The sequence below is a fragment of the Ictalurus punctatus genome, chromosome 10 (genome assembly GCF_001660625.3).
Source record: "Ictalurus punctatus breed USDA103 chromosome 10, Coco_2.0, whole genome shotgun sequence".
NCBI lineage: Eukaryota > Metazoa > Chordata > Actinopteri > Siluriformes > Ictaluridae > Ictalurus > Ictalurus punctatus.
In genome coordinates this window covers 1,420,115-1,436,366 of record NC_030425.2, presented here as the reverse complement: position 1 = coordinate 1,436,366, position 16,252 = coordinate 1,420,115, and the positions used below count along the sequence as shown (strand labels likewise).

General features: G+C 39.4%; 1 protein-coding gene across 1 annotated transcript in view; it reads left to right on the top strand.

Annotated features, from left to right (window-relative positions):
* LOC108270557 (protein kinase C-binding protein NELL1) overlaps positions 1-16,252 on the top strand; it is a 211,458-nt gene that overhangs the window by 26,792 nt on the left and 168,414 nt on the right. Inside the window, exon 3 of the mRNA XM_017477381.3 lies at positions 6,300-6,450. Coding sequence (XP_017332870.1) covers positions 6,300-6,450 — 151 coding nt within the window. The remainder of the gene's footprint in view (positions 1-6,299; positions 6,451-16,252) is intronic.

Below are 16,252 nucleotides of genomic sequence, written 5' to 3'. Positions count from 1 at the left end.
CTTCCAGAAACTAGCTAATCTGGTGCATATAATAGTATGCATCGTTAAGTATTTATGTCTTCACGTTTTATGCCCGCTGAGATAAAATAAAATGTGACATTTTCAATAACATCACCAGTCAAATTTGTTATAAACACGAAATAGGTCTGTGTGTTGATATTGCCATCGCTTTGAACCTGATTGCAAGTGGTGTCTCAGCAGAAGCCACTGTAATGATGTATACACCACGGTGGTGTTTGCTGAATGAAACATCCGTCTACAAAGTTATGTGTCATGCGTGATTAATAAAACTGTGAATGAGTCAAGAACTTTCGCAAGCCTGCTGAGCCTGAGTCATTGTCAGTAACTTGATTAGATGAGGGTGAACCCACTTAAAAACTTTGCAGCCCCCTTTTGCCTCTATGATGAATTAAAAATGCTATGAAAGCATTGATAGGCCTTCCCCTTCCCCCTATCTATTCTAATCTATTTGTTGAAATGTGCCTGCAGTCTTAGGGATTCTGGGCTACTGCGTCGATCTGGTGTCTGCACTAAGATCAATGTCGGTATGGTGTTTTGAAGGGAGCTCTGGACTACCAGGTTGCCTAAGGAGCGGTTCCCTGGCTCAGGGTGGGAACCAAGAAGGTCAAAGCCCCCGTACCAATCAGTAGTGGGATAGTGCCTGTGATTTTTTTTTTGCACATTCCTGTACATATATTTCATCTTTCTTATTTCTATTAAAAAATATTTCTTATTTCTATTTGTTCTGATCCTTTTCTTTTTAATTTGGTATTTAATGCACAGTCTAAAGTGGAGTAGGCTAGGTTTTCATTTCACTGCAAGTTATACACTGTACATAATTGGGTGTGTGACCAAAAAAAAAAAATCTTGAATCTTGAAGTGTGGTAGTTTGGTCATCTTTGATGTAAAATCTTAAGATTTTACAAGTCCAATAGAATTGAGCTCTATTACTGCCTGTTCAGTTTCTGTGCATGTTCTCCCTGTTTCCATGTTACAGATATTTATATTCCAACTCAAGTCCAGTATTACTGGGATTCACCATAACCCTGACCAGGATGAAGCAGTAACTAGAAGATGAATGCATGACTGAATGGATGTGTAACATACTCCATAGTGTATAATATAATGATGTTGTAGAAGACATGTTATGAGCATTGCTGTATTAAAACAGCAGTTTTGTTTAAAGTAGTGAAACATTACAAGTTCATTAATGTTAATTAAATGAATGCTATTCTGATACAAAAGCTATAGAGAGTGAGATTTTTTAATAGTATTAGTGGAGGAAAAATGCTGTGAAACAAGGTATTTCTGCTAGTTGCCCAGTAAATTAGTCCGGGCTGTCGGGTTCAGTTTGGTGGAAGTTCATGCATGCATACATGATAAGACAGCAAGTGATACATCACACATCCACATTAGGCAGTAAGATGGTTTAAAATTGCTAGCATGAGACAGGGGCAATGTCAGAGCAGCTTAAACATCGAGGATTTGAGCAGGTGCTCAAAGTTAAAAAGGGGCACGTGAATTTTAAAGCAACTACTTCAGAAAGAATGAAAATCAGAACAGGGATTGCTAATAACTATGCAGTTTGGATACTTTAATGCTCTATGATAACCTAATGAGTTGTAGGACTATAATTATATACTGTATAATGTAGAACAAGTTGACCCAATTCGTTGTGTTGAACTATTTCAGTTGCTTTTGTTTGATTTGTTCATTGCAAACAGCTGAAAGTCTGTAAATTTTGACAATAACCTGATTTGCAATGGTGGTTGAATTAGTTTGATTGCAACTTTATACTTTAATTCAATTCAATTCAATTTTATTTGTATAGCGCTTTTTACAATAGACATTGTCTCAAAGCAGCTTTACAGAAATATCAACACGGTGTACAGATATTAAAGGTGTGAATTTATCCCAACTGAGCAAGCCACTGAGTGGCTTTACTTTATTTAAACTGACAGAGCCACACCTCCTTTATTTAAACTGACAGAGCCACACCTCCTTTCTTTGAACTCACAGACAGTTACAGAGCCACACCTCCTTTATTTAAACTGACAGTTACAAAATCCACACCTCCTTTCTTTGAACTCACTGAGGCTGTACCTTCTCTAGAACTGACATGCAAAGAAACCATACATCCTTCATTTGAACTCATAGCCAGAGAGGCCACACCTCCTGTATTTGAACTTGTAGCCAGAGAGACCACACCTCTTACAGTTACAGAGGCCACATGTCATGCTTGTACTTAAGTAGACAACTCTGAAATGCATTAGCTTTTAAAACCATTATCTTGGAAACTTCATAAACCTATGTTATAACTTAAACACACACTTTAAGCTTGCTGGTTTTACCTTTCTCATATTAGCATTGAAATCACTCTGTAATTGCGACATTCCAACATTTAGTTTTACAAGCACTTCTTGATCTTGCCTGAGGTCTCCTTTCACATTTGCATGCACACACACCTCCATGCAACAGTAAGCTGCTTTCATCCTTCCATGAAGATTCTGCGTTTTCTACGTCTGTCAGAACTCTGGGCAAAGCAGTTAGGTGTTTCAGCAGTGCTAACCAAGCTGCTTATTTTGTGTATCACTGTTACTTTTTTATGCATTAGGTTATCCATGTTGCTTGAGGCAATGTCCTGTTTGTCAACATTACCAGCAGTATTGTGACCTGATACCATCCAAAGCTTTTTTGTGCTTTCGCATGGGCTGTTGTTATTCTCATGAATGCTCATGGCCATTTTAGAGCTTATGTGCCATAGCTGAGTGCTGAAATGCTGAATAGATGAGGGGGATAGGCCTCTACCTATTTCCCTCATCTATTCACCATTTCAGCACTTAGCTATTGGAGAAGCTGTTTACAGAACAACCATAGGCCAGACACTCCACAAAGCTGGGCTTTATGGAAAGCCCAGTGGCAAGAGGAAAAACATTATTGAAAACAAGCCATACCATACCATACCATCCGCCACGCCTACTTAGATCAAAAGATGCAGGCTATTTGACGGTACCTCGAATAGTGAAGGCTACAGCAGGGGGAAGAGCTTTCTCTTATAGAGCCCCACAGTTATGGAACAGTCTTCCTATTAGTGTTCGGGACTCAGACACAGTCTCAGTGTTTAAGTCTAGGCTTAAAACGTATTTGTTTACTCAAGCCTACCCTGACTAGACTTTCTATTATACTAATTCCCAGTCCTAATAATCTTTTCTCTCCTCTCTCCTTCTGCCGAGCCACACACGATTTTATGGAGATACTAGAGATCCAGATCCTCTCTGCCTCTGGATGGAGCTCAAATCTTCTCTAATTCCAGGCTGCTGGGACTACGGCTGCTCCTAACGCCATACAGACTTCATATAAGTCAATAATGAACTTTTTCACACTATCTGTTGTTACCCAGATGAGGATGGGTTCCCTTCTGAGTCTGGTTCCTCTCAAGGTTTCTTCCTCTTAATCATCTTAGGGAGTTTTTCCTTGCCACCGTCGCCACTCAGTGGCTTGCTCAGTTGGGATAAATTCGCACCTTTAATATCTGTATACCGTGTTGATATTTCTGTAACGCTGCTTTGAGACAATGTCTATTGTAAAAAGTGCTATACAAATAAAATTGAATTGAATTGAATTGAACCATTTAGAGCTTGCCAAAAGGCATTTTGGAGACTTGGCTAACATATGGAAGACAGTTTTGTGGTCTGATGACACAAATATCGTTCTGTTTCGACAAAGCTCTGCAGTATATTTGGAAAAAACACAATAATACTCATCAACCTGATGCCACCATCCCTACAATGAAACACGGTGGTTGTGGCATCATGTTCTGCGGGTGTTTTTCATCACGAAAAGTGGCTGTCAAACAGGTCAGGATTGAGGGCAATGTGGATGGACCTAATTATAGGTCAATCCTAGAAGAAAATGATAATGAGTATTTATTAGTCACATACATTACAGTGAAATTTGTCATTTTACATATCCCAGAATGTTAGGAATCTGGGGTCAGACATGATGCAGCACCCCTGGAGTAGAGAGGGTTAATGGCCCTGTTCAATGGCCCAACAGTGGAAGGTTGGTAAGGCTTGAACCCCCAACCTTCTGATCAGTAACCCAGAGCCTTAATTATCAAGCTACCACTGCCCCCATTAAATGACCATTCCAATCTGCAAGAGATTTGAGACTGGGGCAGATGTTCACCTTCTAATAGAACAATGACCATAAGAACACTGTCAAAGCTACACCAGAATGGCTCAAAACCAAGAACAAGAATGTGTTAAGATAGCCCAATCAAAGCCCAGACCTCAATCTACTTGAGCAATTTTGCCAAAAATAAAAGCTGTAATTGCAGCCAAAAGTGGTTCTACTGTGTCAGTCAGGGAGGTGAATATTCAAATAATTCAAATAAAAAATCACAAATGTTATACAACTTGTACAAATCATATGCTTAACATTACTGGAAGGTGCTGTGTCTAATGTATCATTAGCTGATGAAAATTTGTATTTACTGTTCCGATATTGGAGCTACAAGTGTTGCATAAACCCATAACATTTCTCATGAACTCTTGCTCCAAATAAACAAGAAAAAAAGATAATAGCCTAAAGTGTTAGTTTGCTTTTCTTCTGCAACTGAAGGCAGGCATTACACTCCGGACTGCCTTAAGTGTTGTGTAAAAGAGATCTGACAACAGAAACAAGTTCAGAAGCAAGTGTGTATTATGTGCAGATATGTGTGAAGTGAACGTGTTCATCCGTGAGCATTTCTTGCTAACAGTATAGCCATGTCTACACCTTGGCTGTTATTTGTTATACATTTATAACTTTCACTTATTATTTAGCATGGAAATTGCCATGACCATCACTTACAGTATTGTCACACAAAAGGCTCATGAGAAAAACAGGACAATCATGGTTATTTTGAAATCCTCTTGTCCTGTCAGTGCAGTAATAGCCCATGTGTATCAGAGCTGCTGCGTTTAGATTTCTTTTTCCTTTCACACATTGAAGGGCATGTGAAGATGGTTTGTGTATTTTATTTCAGCAAGTCCAGTACAGTATGTTGATATGTTTATACGTTTATATACTATGGTTACAAAGCTAATATAGCTAACAAGTAGAGGAATCCAAGTGCACGTTAGCTTCAGGTCATGAATGACATTCACATTCTGTATTTTTTGATAGAAAGCAGAAATGATGGTTCTGTCAATTATGGCAAGCCACCCAAGCCCTGAAGCAGCAACGCATCCCCACACCATCACACCATGCTTCACTGTTAGCTTCACACCAGAGGTAACAGGACTCATCATCAGTCCCAACATTATCCCAAAAGACTTGGGGATCATCAAGGTGTCTTTTGATTTTTGGCAAATGTGATTTGGGCCTTTTTTGTTCCTCTTGGTTAGCAATGGTTTTCGCAATGGATACCATTTCTGGCCAGGATGCTGACCTTATCTGCGCTGATTGATGCCTGCAGTTCCTTAGATGTTCGTCTGGGATCTTTTTCTGACTTTGATGAGTCCTCTGACCACTTCTGGCCAGATTCGCCACTGTTCAAAGATTTCTGCGTTTGGAGATAATGGCTCCCACTGTGGTTCGCTGGAGTCCCAGAGCCTTAGAAATTGCCTTGTAGCATTGCAACATTCCTTTGATAATTTCATAGAACGGGTCATAGAGTGTCATAAAACACATAAACAAGTCTGTTTAAAATATTGAACAACTTGACTTGTGTATATAGACTTAAACATACAGTTCACTATAATCTATGAACATACTTGTTTTACATTTCGAGCTGTAGTGTAAAATTAAAGAAGCAAACTCTAGACACGTCTCGGTTTTTTGTGTTTTGTGTTGTGACGAGAATAAAGCAGCTAAAAGATAGAGCAGTGTGCAGAGTTAGCAGAGGGACTCTGTTCTTTTTCAAACACTGCTTCCAATTAGTCACATCTCGATAGAGGAGCAGTCAGCATGGAGAGGTGCAGCACAGCTGTCTGAGTCCTCTAACTCATATGTAAAACTTATTATGAAAATGTCAATCTGAGAATAATTTGTAATGTTCATGCCATATGTATAATTTAAATGACAGCATACTGTATATACTCTCATCTATTACAACACACACCTGATTCTGACCCAGAACACTATTTTGTATGTATTTGATGCATTTATAATAAGAACATGCTGTTGTGAACCAGTGACGGTTTCTCATTTGAAAAATATAATGTAATTCAGAAATCGGTACAGCTCCTGCTAATGGACTTCTTAGACTCACACTCATCTTCGTGCCTTTTCCATTGTTCCTGTTTTATTTGCAGATGCACAGAGAACGGTTCAGGTGCCCTCCCAAATCGCAGAAAATTTACTGGAGTTGCTCAGGAATAAAAATGAGTTCACATTCATAGCTTCCATCCAGCAGAAAGCATCCACATCTGGAGTTCTCTTCTCCATCCACGAGTCTGAGTACAGGTACATCTGTTTTTACTTACTTGCTGTTTTTTGTGTGTGCAGGCTTTGGTTGATTGATGCATTTCATTAGTTTTTCAAAAAACTTATGTACTATTTATCTTTGCTTGTCATGAATAAATAAGTAAACTATGAGCATGGCAAGTAACCCTGATGTTAAAGTAAATAATTTAGCTCATTCATGTTTGTTACACTGTAACACTGATGATAATGACAGATGCTTAATACCGTTCTGTGTATTTTATTACAACCTGATACAGAGCCAAAACTAAAACCTTACATTGCTTTTTGTTAACCTTTGAATGACAGAGGCTTAGCCGTACTAGCTAATTGATAATATGCACCGGAGCATGTCTAACACATTTTCAGTGAAGCTCAGAATAGCATCAGGTATTAAATCATGTCTACCTATTTGATCAGCTAAAGGAAACATTGCATTTCGGAGCTCCCTGAAGTCTTCCATGTAGATTTATTTGCTATGAGGATTTATTGGCATTATGGAATAAAAGTAGACTTTTGGGGAAAAGAAGAGTTTTGAAATGAAACCTCTCATGAAATAAAAACAACAGAAACATGGCAGTTATTGTTATATATATATATATATATATATATATATAAACAATTCAATAAGTAAATACTGCTGAACTCATTATAAATAGTGAGTTCAGCAGTATTTATTTATTGAATTATTTCACAATATAGTATTGATTTATTTATATATTAATTGCTGCATTTACACGTTTTATTATTTACAACGACACACAAAAAGACCAAAATGTCCCGGAATAGGGAAAGTTAGATGCATCTAGTCAAGTTACATGTTACCGAAGTGATTTCTGAGCTGATAGAAGACTGTGTGACTTTCACAAAAACACTCACTTTGCAAAATTTGCATCAAGTACTTTGCAGGTTTTGGTGGATGAGGCAGTGTTGCCAGGTGTGTGTAACAAAAACAACCCAATGGCCCGTTACAATGGTCTCTTATTAGTACATATATTAGTATAGTATGTTTTGTCATAAATACAGTGTACACTGAAAAAAGTGTTATACATGGGCAGTCAGATTTAAGAGAATATATTACATATAGTTTATCTAAAAAATATTGTTTCTTATGAAAACTTGATTTCAATTCTTATAATAAAGTTTTTAATTACTAGATTGAATGATCTGAGCGTGATCACTTCATGCAGTATTCATATTAGTTAACCCAGTGACAATGCTGGGAAATTGCTGTGGTGTAAGAGGAATAAAACACACTTCACATTTGGTTACGTAACACCACCAACACTCTGTATCATGTTTCGTTCCTTTAGATACAGGCAAGGGGCTTTTTGAATATTAAAATTCAGCAGAAGGCACATTCCTAATGCAGATACAGATTATTTACAATGCAGTATTAAAGCCTAAAGGCACATTTAAAAACAGATCCTTCAAAATACCACAGTAGAGCTGAGATGCATTTTAGCCAGATGTGTGAAATAAACAAAGGATACAAATAAAGATGTCGTGCAATTCCCCACTGAACCACCAAAACCCATCGTCAATTTACCCTATCATGATGTTACTGCTCCATGAGCTTGTTCCTACCACACCGTAATCATGACAGAGTGCAAGAAACAAATGACTTATTAGGGATGGAGTGCAACTAAATCTTATAATAGCTTGAGGTAAATAGCTGATGAAACTTTTCATTTAACTTCCTTTGAAGAACATGCAGTATTAGTTTTAGTAAATTCCATAAGTGTGTATGCATGTATTTATCATTCTAAATGTTCAAAAGGCCTTTAAAGGATAGAAGATATAAATAATGGCCGATAACGAATAGAGGACGATCACTATAAAGCCGAGAGTTTGAGCACGGATTGTTCTGTATTACCTATAAAAGCAGACTGAGCTGGTTTATGACTGATTGTTAAAGAGCTCTTGTGCTTGGCTGTAACAGCTGACTGTATTATTTTAGTGATTATTTGAGTTTGTGCAGGCAGCATTTTACAGCGCAAGTAAAGCTCCCAGTGGAATCCCCTGAAACGCTTGCTTTTTTCCCACTTGTGCACTGATTTCACTTTGGGGATTTTTACTTTTTTTTAGAAGATAAGAATCATGTAACATAAGCTCGAGGAGACATACAATTGCAATCAAAATTATTCAACCCCAATTACAAATAAGGTTTATTGTCAGAATGTACAGACTTTCAGCTGTTTGCAGTGAACAAATCAAACAAAAGTAACTGAAATAGTTCAACACAATGCATGCTTCAAGTGGTTTCCCCAAATTCAACTGAAAATGCAACTTATAATGAATTCTCCAGTCTTAAAATTATTCAACCCCTTCATGGTAAGCATCTTTAGTACTTAGTACAGCACCCTTTTGCTGTTATGACCTGCTGCAAACGAGATGCAGCGTTCCTGAGGAATCTTCTCCCGTTTCTCATGAGCAATGGCCTCCAGTTCAGTAATATTCTGGGTTTGCGTGCTGCAACCACATTCTTTTTATTTATTTTTTATTTATTTTACTTATTATTTTCAGTCAGGTGACTGTGATATCCCTGAAGAATCTTCCAGGACTTCTTCTGCAACCAAGCCTTGGTGGAATTTGAGGTACGCTTGGGATCACTGTCCTGTTGGAAGGTCCAATGATGCCCAAGCTTCAGCTTCCTCACAGACAGCATGATGTTTTCTCCTAGGATTTCCTGATACTTCAATGAATCCATCTCGCCTTCCACACGCTGCAGGTTTCCAGTGCCAGAGGATGCAAAGCAGCCGCAGAGCATCACCGACCCTCCACCATGCTCGACTGTGGACAGAGTGTTCTTTCTTCATTCTTCTTCCTCCAGACGTACCGCTGATCCATCGTGCCGAAATGTTCCAGTTTTGTTTCATCGCTCCACAGAACAGAATCCCAAAACTTCTGTGGATTATTTATATGATTTTGAGCGACTTTTCTTGTGCTTTTGGGTCAGTAGTGGTGAACGTCTTGGAGTTCTGGCATGGAAACCTTCTGTGTTTAGTACGCACCTTACTGTGCTCGCTGAAACCTCAGAGCCTGTTACACCAAGTCTTGCTGCAGGTCTTTCACAGTCACTCGAGGGTTTTTCACAACCTGCCTTCTCACAAATCTGCTTGCAGCTGTTGATAGTTTCCTTTTTCTGCCCCGTCCAGGTATTTCATATGTTTTCTACCCCTAGCCAGTTCAGGTATTTCATGTGTTCCAGGTCAAGCACACCTGCTGCAACTAATGAAGCCCTTGATTAGTTTAGCATCAGGTATGCTTGAGATAACACCTGGTTTGCATATGTGTGCTGTTGTGAGGGATTCTATTCAGGGGTGAATAATTTTGAGACTGGAAAAATCATTACAAGTTGCATTTTCAGTTGAATTTGGGGAAACCACTTGAAGCATTCATTGTGTTGAACTATTTCACTCACATTTGTTTGATCTTGATCTGTTCATCACAAACAACTGAAAGTCTGTAAATTTTATATAAATAAACTTTGCAAATATATCTCCTTGAGGATACTGAAGTTTTGTTGTATTTGGTTGAAAAAAAAAATTTCTGGACATCACAGTCTATAAAAATATAGTAAGCAGTCTATTCAGACAAAGTTCCTAAGCCTATTCTTGATCAAGGATGAACGCTGCTTTGTAGTGGACCTGAGTGTACGTGTCACTGCCTTGGATCCAGAGCTAATTGACCATAAAAGCTCTCAGAGTATAGTTACACATCACCTCACAGCACAGGCTACAACCAAATTCAAACGATGATATGTCAAATTGCTCAATCACAGTGATTCTACTACATTGGCATGTACTTGGGTGCTCATTCACCCTTGAATCTATATTTACTTTTCTCCACTGGGATGCAGGTTGTGCTGTCAGTCTCTGCCTCTTTTTTTTTTAAATGATAGAAATGAGCAGTCAGATCCACGCCACTGCTTAAGTGATGTTGTGAATGCACGTCCAAAGTGGTGACAAGCTACAGCTAACGTCCTGCCTTGTTACTCACGCAGCTGTTAATGTTCTCTTGACTTGAAAGGAGATCGCTCTGAATTGTGTTAATTGTTTTAGGGTTTTTACATAAGGCACATTGTGCAGATGTTACTATGGAAACTGCTAAAGCAAAGCAGAAGTCATATGACTTCATTTGACTACTGTCGAAAATGCCATTGCTGACTGCTGAGCATCCAAGAGAGTGTAATTGGATAGTAATAACGGTAAGTCTACGTTGGCCTGTCAAAGTAATTAAAATGAAATTAATGTATGCATGAGGGAAGTATTTTGATATTATCACAAGATCAATGCACTTAAATCACACTCAAAATAACTTTATATTAGCTATTTTTAGCATGTCTTCGCATTATGTTCAGATACAATGTTCTATTATTTCTGTTATATACACATTCTCTATTCATATAACATATGACAAAACATTATACTGATATCTGGACAAACCTATTCTATTCTATTCTATTCTATTCTATTCTATTCTATTCTAACCTTTGCATCACAGAGACACTGTCTGTCGCCATTTTTAAAATGGAGCTGAATCCTGACTTCCGGCTGAGCATGTAAGTGAGAAGGCACGAGTGGAGTGAGCTCCCGAGCATTTTATCTTTTAATTGTACTTTTCAGGCAACCTGAATCTTTTCTAAGACATTTGGTGCGCTCATTTTCAATTACTCGGTCCACGACTATAACCAGAAAGGAATTATGGCTTCTGAAAGACTACGGAAATCTAAATCTTCACCGAGCACGACAAGTCATGGCGACAAGCTACCGCTGGATTTTTAAAAATCTCCGCAACACTTTAATAGTGGAGCTAACATCTACCATCGCAGTTCAGGTGAAAGCAGCTATTGACTCCGCTCTGGCCCCAGTTGTTGCGTCGTTTGAGAGTTTTAAATCGGGCATTGATTCACAAGGACGGCGTATTGACGAGCTTGACCAGCACCTGAACGATTACAGTGACCACACTGTAGCACTGGAACAGACGGTGCTGAAGCTAACTTCGGCTAACAAACAACTCACCGAGAAAGTTGAGGATTTGGAGTCCCGCTCGCTGCAATCTCCGGGTCATCGGTATTCCGGAACGAGAAGAAGGGAGCGATCCGGTAACATTTATGTCTAAATTTTTCCAGGATGTGCTCGGATCAGAAATCTTTCCGACTGCTCCATTGCTGGATAGAGCGCACCGCATTGGCCCCGTGTCCTCGGAGGAGCAGCGAGAGAATCAGAGGTCCAGAGTGATGATTGTGCGGTTTCACTACTTTCATGACAGAGAAAAAGTTGTTCGATGCGGTAGTTGGAATCAACTTTTCCATCAGGGCCGTAAGGTCTTCATCTTTCCTGACTTCAACTCCCGCGTCGCTAAGAGGAGAGCGGCCTTCGCTGCGGTGAGAAACAGCTTGCGTGAGAGAAATGTGCGGTCTTCTCTCAGATACCCTGCTCGCCTTCGGATAGACCTCGGTGATGAGACGCTACAATTCGACTGTCCCCAAAAAGCGCAACGATGGTTTAATGAACGGTATCCTCCATCTTAATCTGTCTACATGACAGTTAACCAATTTATTAATACCTGTAATGGGACTGTAAAACTTTGCGGGTGTGGACAACTATATCAGTTTCCATGTAAATCTACTGGTTGCCTGTGATACATAATGACTGTGTGTTGTTTTTTTTTGTTTTGTTTTTTGCTCGGGAGTGACCGCACACAACAAGAATAGGTACGGTTCAACAGTATCGGATGTTCCAGTGTTGTAGGGTTCTGCCTCCATTGTTCGGGAATGGAGAGAAGATAATTGATGGTCAGGGGGTGGTGGGGTGGGGGAGGGTGGGGTGTAATGTTGTTGTCGTGAGTTTTTCTCCTTTTTTTCCCTTTTTTTCCCTTTTCTTTTTTCCCCCCTTTCCTTATTGATATCAACCTCTCTGTACTCCATTCTGTACTAATCTAAATTGGCGGAAAATACCCGAAGCTCATTCAGATTCCTAAGTTGGAATGTGAAAGGTCTGAATGGTCCCATTAAAAGATCCAGGATTTTGACGCATTTAAAACTACAAAAACCTGACGTTGCATTTCTTCAGGAAACTCATCTCCGCCTCAGGGATCAACGCAGACTCCAAGCTCGCTGGACATCGCATATGTTCCACTCCAATTTTGATTCCAGGTCCAGGGGAGTTTCTATTCTGATAAATAAGACTTACCCTTTTCTTTTGATAACGTTATTTCTGATGTAAATGGTAGATATGTGATTGTGGAATTGAAAATTTCACAAACGCCAGTAGTTTTGGTGAATGTATATGCCCCGAATTTTGATAGTGCTCCTTTTGCTCAGAATTTGTTGTCAAAAATTCCTGCTTTGAACACGCATCTCTTGATATTTGGGGGAGATTTAAACTGTGTTACTGACCCGGTTTTGGACAAATCTAGCAAAGGTATTCTCTGAGTTTATGGTTCAGAATGGTTACATTGATCCGTGGAGGTATTTTAACCCCACAGTGAGAAAATATTCTTTTTTTTCTCACGTACATAAATCTTTTTCTCGCATTGATTACTTTTTTATTAATAATTCTCTAATTTCTCGGGTTGTAAACTCTGAATATCTACCAACTGTTATTTCAGACCACGCTTCTTTAAGTCTTGACATTCTTCTACCTTCACATCGCACCTTTCGTCCACCATGGAGGCTTAACTCTCTACTTCTATCCGATTCAGCGTTTTGCAAGTATATCTCTTATACTTATACTTATACTTATATACTTCGATAGATGATTTTCTTCTTACTAATCAAACTGATTCAATCTCTTACTCTTTACTTTGGGGAACTCTAAAGGCCTTCTTAAACAGACAGATAATCTCTTATTCTGCTCATGCCAATAAGCAACGCAAGGATAAGGAAAAAGAGATATCTGATAATATTCGAGCTATTGACGACCAATATGCTCTCAACCCGACCCCTGAGCTGCATAAACAAAGGCTTAATTTGCAGGCGGAGTTCGAGTTGTTATCGACAGGAAAGACGGAGAGGCTTTTGTTACATATGCGTGGCAATTATTATGAATATGGAGATAAGGTCGGTCGGTTGTTGGCTCACCAACTGCGTAGTCGAGTGGCCTCGCGCTCTATTGCTCAGATTATGCAGTCCAATGGTGCATTAACCTCGGATCCTGTAGAAATTAATACAACTTTTAAAAGTTTTTACTCCTCTTTATACACAGCTGGATCTCCTGACAATTCAGGTAACATGGACCATTTTCTTGGAAATATTGATTTTCCCAGAGTTGACCCTCTATTGGCATCTGAGCTTGACAGCCCCATCACCTTAGATGAGATCACTAACTCAATCAACTCATTGCAATCTAGGAAATCACCTGGCCCGGACGGGTTTCCTGCCGAATTTTATAAGAAATTTCGTGTTGTATTGGCCCCATTACTTCTCGCTGTATCCGAGGAATCCTTAGAACTAGGGACGCTGCCATAAACATTGAGACAAGCGTCTATAACTTTATTGCTCAAAGATGGGAAGGACCCAACATTGTGTAATTCGTACAGGCCTATTAGCCACCTCAATGCTGATGTCAAGATTTTAGCCAAACTTTTGGCCTCTCGTTTGGAGGGGGTTCTAACTAGCATTATTTCAGAGGAGCAAACCGGATTTATAAAAGGACGGCATTCCTTTTCTAATATTCGTACTCTTCTTAGCATTTTGTATTCAAAACAAAACAGCGACTCCTCTGAAGTGGTCATCTCTCTGGACGCAGAAAAGGCGTTTGATAGAATAGAATGGGAATATCTTTTTACAGTGGTAAGGAGTTTCGGCTTTGGGGACGGACTGATATCATGGATCCGTTTATTATATGTGGAATCGTAAGCTTGTATATATACCAACGATGCTAAATGTGACTATTTTACTTTGTCATGGGGTACGCACCAGGCATGTCCTCTGTCTCCCTTAGTTTTTGCCATAGCAATTGAGCCTCTCTCGATGGCGCTTAGAACTCTCCCTGTATTTCAGGGTATAATCCGCAAGGGAACTGAACATAAACTAGCCCTATATGCTGAGGACTAACTACTTTATGTTACAGATCCGATTGCATCTAGTCCTGAGATAATACGCGTATTAAATGACTTTGGGAAATTTTCCGGGTATAAACTGAACCTACAGAAGAGTGAATGCTTACCATAAACCAATCTGGCCAAAAAATAAAACAGACTGAAATACCTTTTCATTTGGAGGATTCAAAATTGAAATATCTTGGAGTTAATGTCACCCGTTCTTATTCTGCGTTAATGGCGGCGAATTTTACACCCTTAATTTCATACATGAAGTCAGCCTTCCAAAGATGGGCAGCTCTACCATTATCTCCTCTTGGTAGAATAAACACGGTAAAAATGAACATTCTTCCAAAATTCCTCTACCTTTTCCAGTCCATCCCATTGTTTTTACCCAAATCTTTCTTCAAGAATTTAGATTAATCTCCTCTTTTATATGGGCAGGGAAAACTCCCAGGGTTTCCAGATTTTCACTTAAGCGGAGTCGACTAAGTGGTGGCCTCTCCTTGCCCAATTTCATGTATTATTATTGGGCGGCTAATATTCAGAAACTGGTGCTCTGGGTGCAGGCCCCCTCTCTTCCATGGTGCCACTTAGTAGCGAAGTCTTGTATTTCAACTTCCCTCCCTGCTATGGTGTTCTCCTCCCTTCCTATAGCCCTTTCACAATTTTCTATCAGTTTCGCCATCATTTTAAATTCATCTCGGCCTCAACCATGGCACCTATATGTAATAGCCGCCTCTTTCCCACCTCCTTTATGTATTCCACGTTCTCTTTGTGGGAAAAGAAGGGTCTGAAACGCTTTGAGGATCTTTTCATTAATAATGTGTTTGCAAGCTTTTCTGAATTATCCTCGTCATTCAGCCTGCCTCCGTCTCACCTATTCCGTTTCTTTCAAATTAGGCATTGTGTCTCCTCCCTATTCGCTGGTTTTCCCTCCTTACCTACAAAGTCTGCATGGGAAGAGGTGTTCAAGCTGAATCCTCATAAGGGTGGCATTATCTCACGGATATATGCAACGATCTGGTCACAGGACAATTCTTACAATATCAAAACCATTGGTGCTTGGGAGGAGGAATTGGGCCTGGAGCTTGAGGATGATTACTGGGGCAGAGCGTTAGATAATATACGTACCACCACGTCCTGTGCTAGACTCAGTTTCATACAATTTAAAGTGGTCCATAGAGCTCACCTCTCTAGGAGTAAACCGTCTAAAATATATCCCAATGTTCCTGACATGTGTGAAAAATACAAACTTTCGCCCTGTAACCTGAGTCATATGTTTGCACTCTGTCCCTAACTGCAGAACTTTTGGAACTCTTTTTTCAAAACTATGTCCGACGCTCTTAAAATCAAATTAGATGTCTGTCCTTTAATTGCCATCTTTGTGTTCCATCTCAGCATCAGCCTCTGAACCATAAACAAGCTAGTGTTGTGGCCTTTGCATCGTTACTTGCTCGGCGCAGAATACTGTTGTCTTGGACCTCTCCACAACCCCCCTCTATATCAGTCTGGCTTAAAGATTTAATCTTCTTTTTAAAACTTGAAAAAATCAAGTACAACATCAGAGGCAGGGGTGACTTATTTTGGGGAAAATGGGCACAATTTATTACCTACTTCAATGATGTACACACCCTGGTGGTGGATTGAGGAGAGGTGGACTGTAATTCCTGATCATCTTTTTGGGTTCTTATGTTTGTTAGTTTTTTTGTTTGTTTTTGTTTTTGTTGTTTGTTTGTTTTTTTGTGTGCTTGTTTTT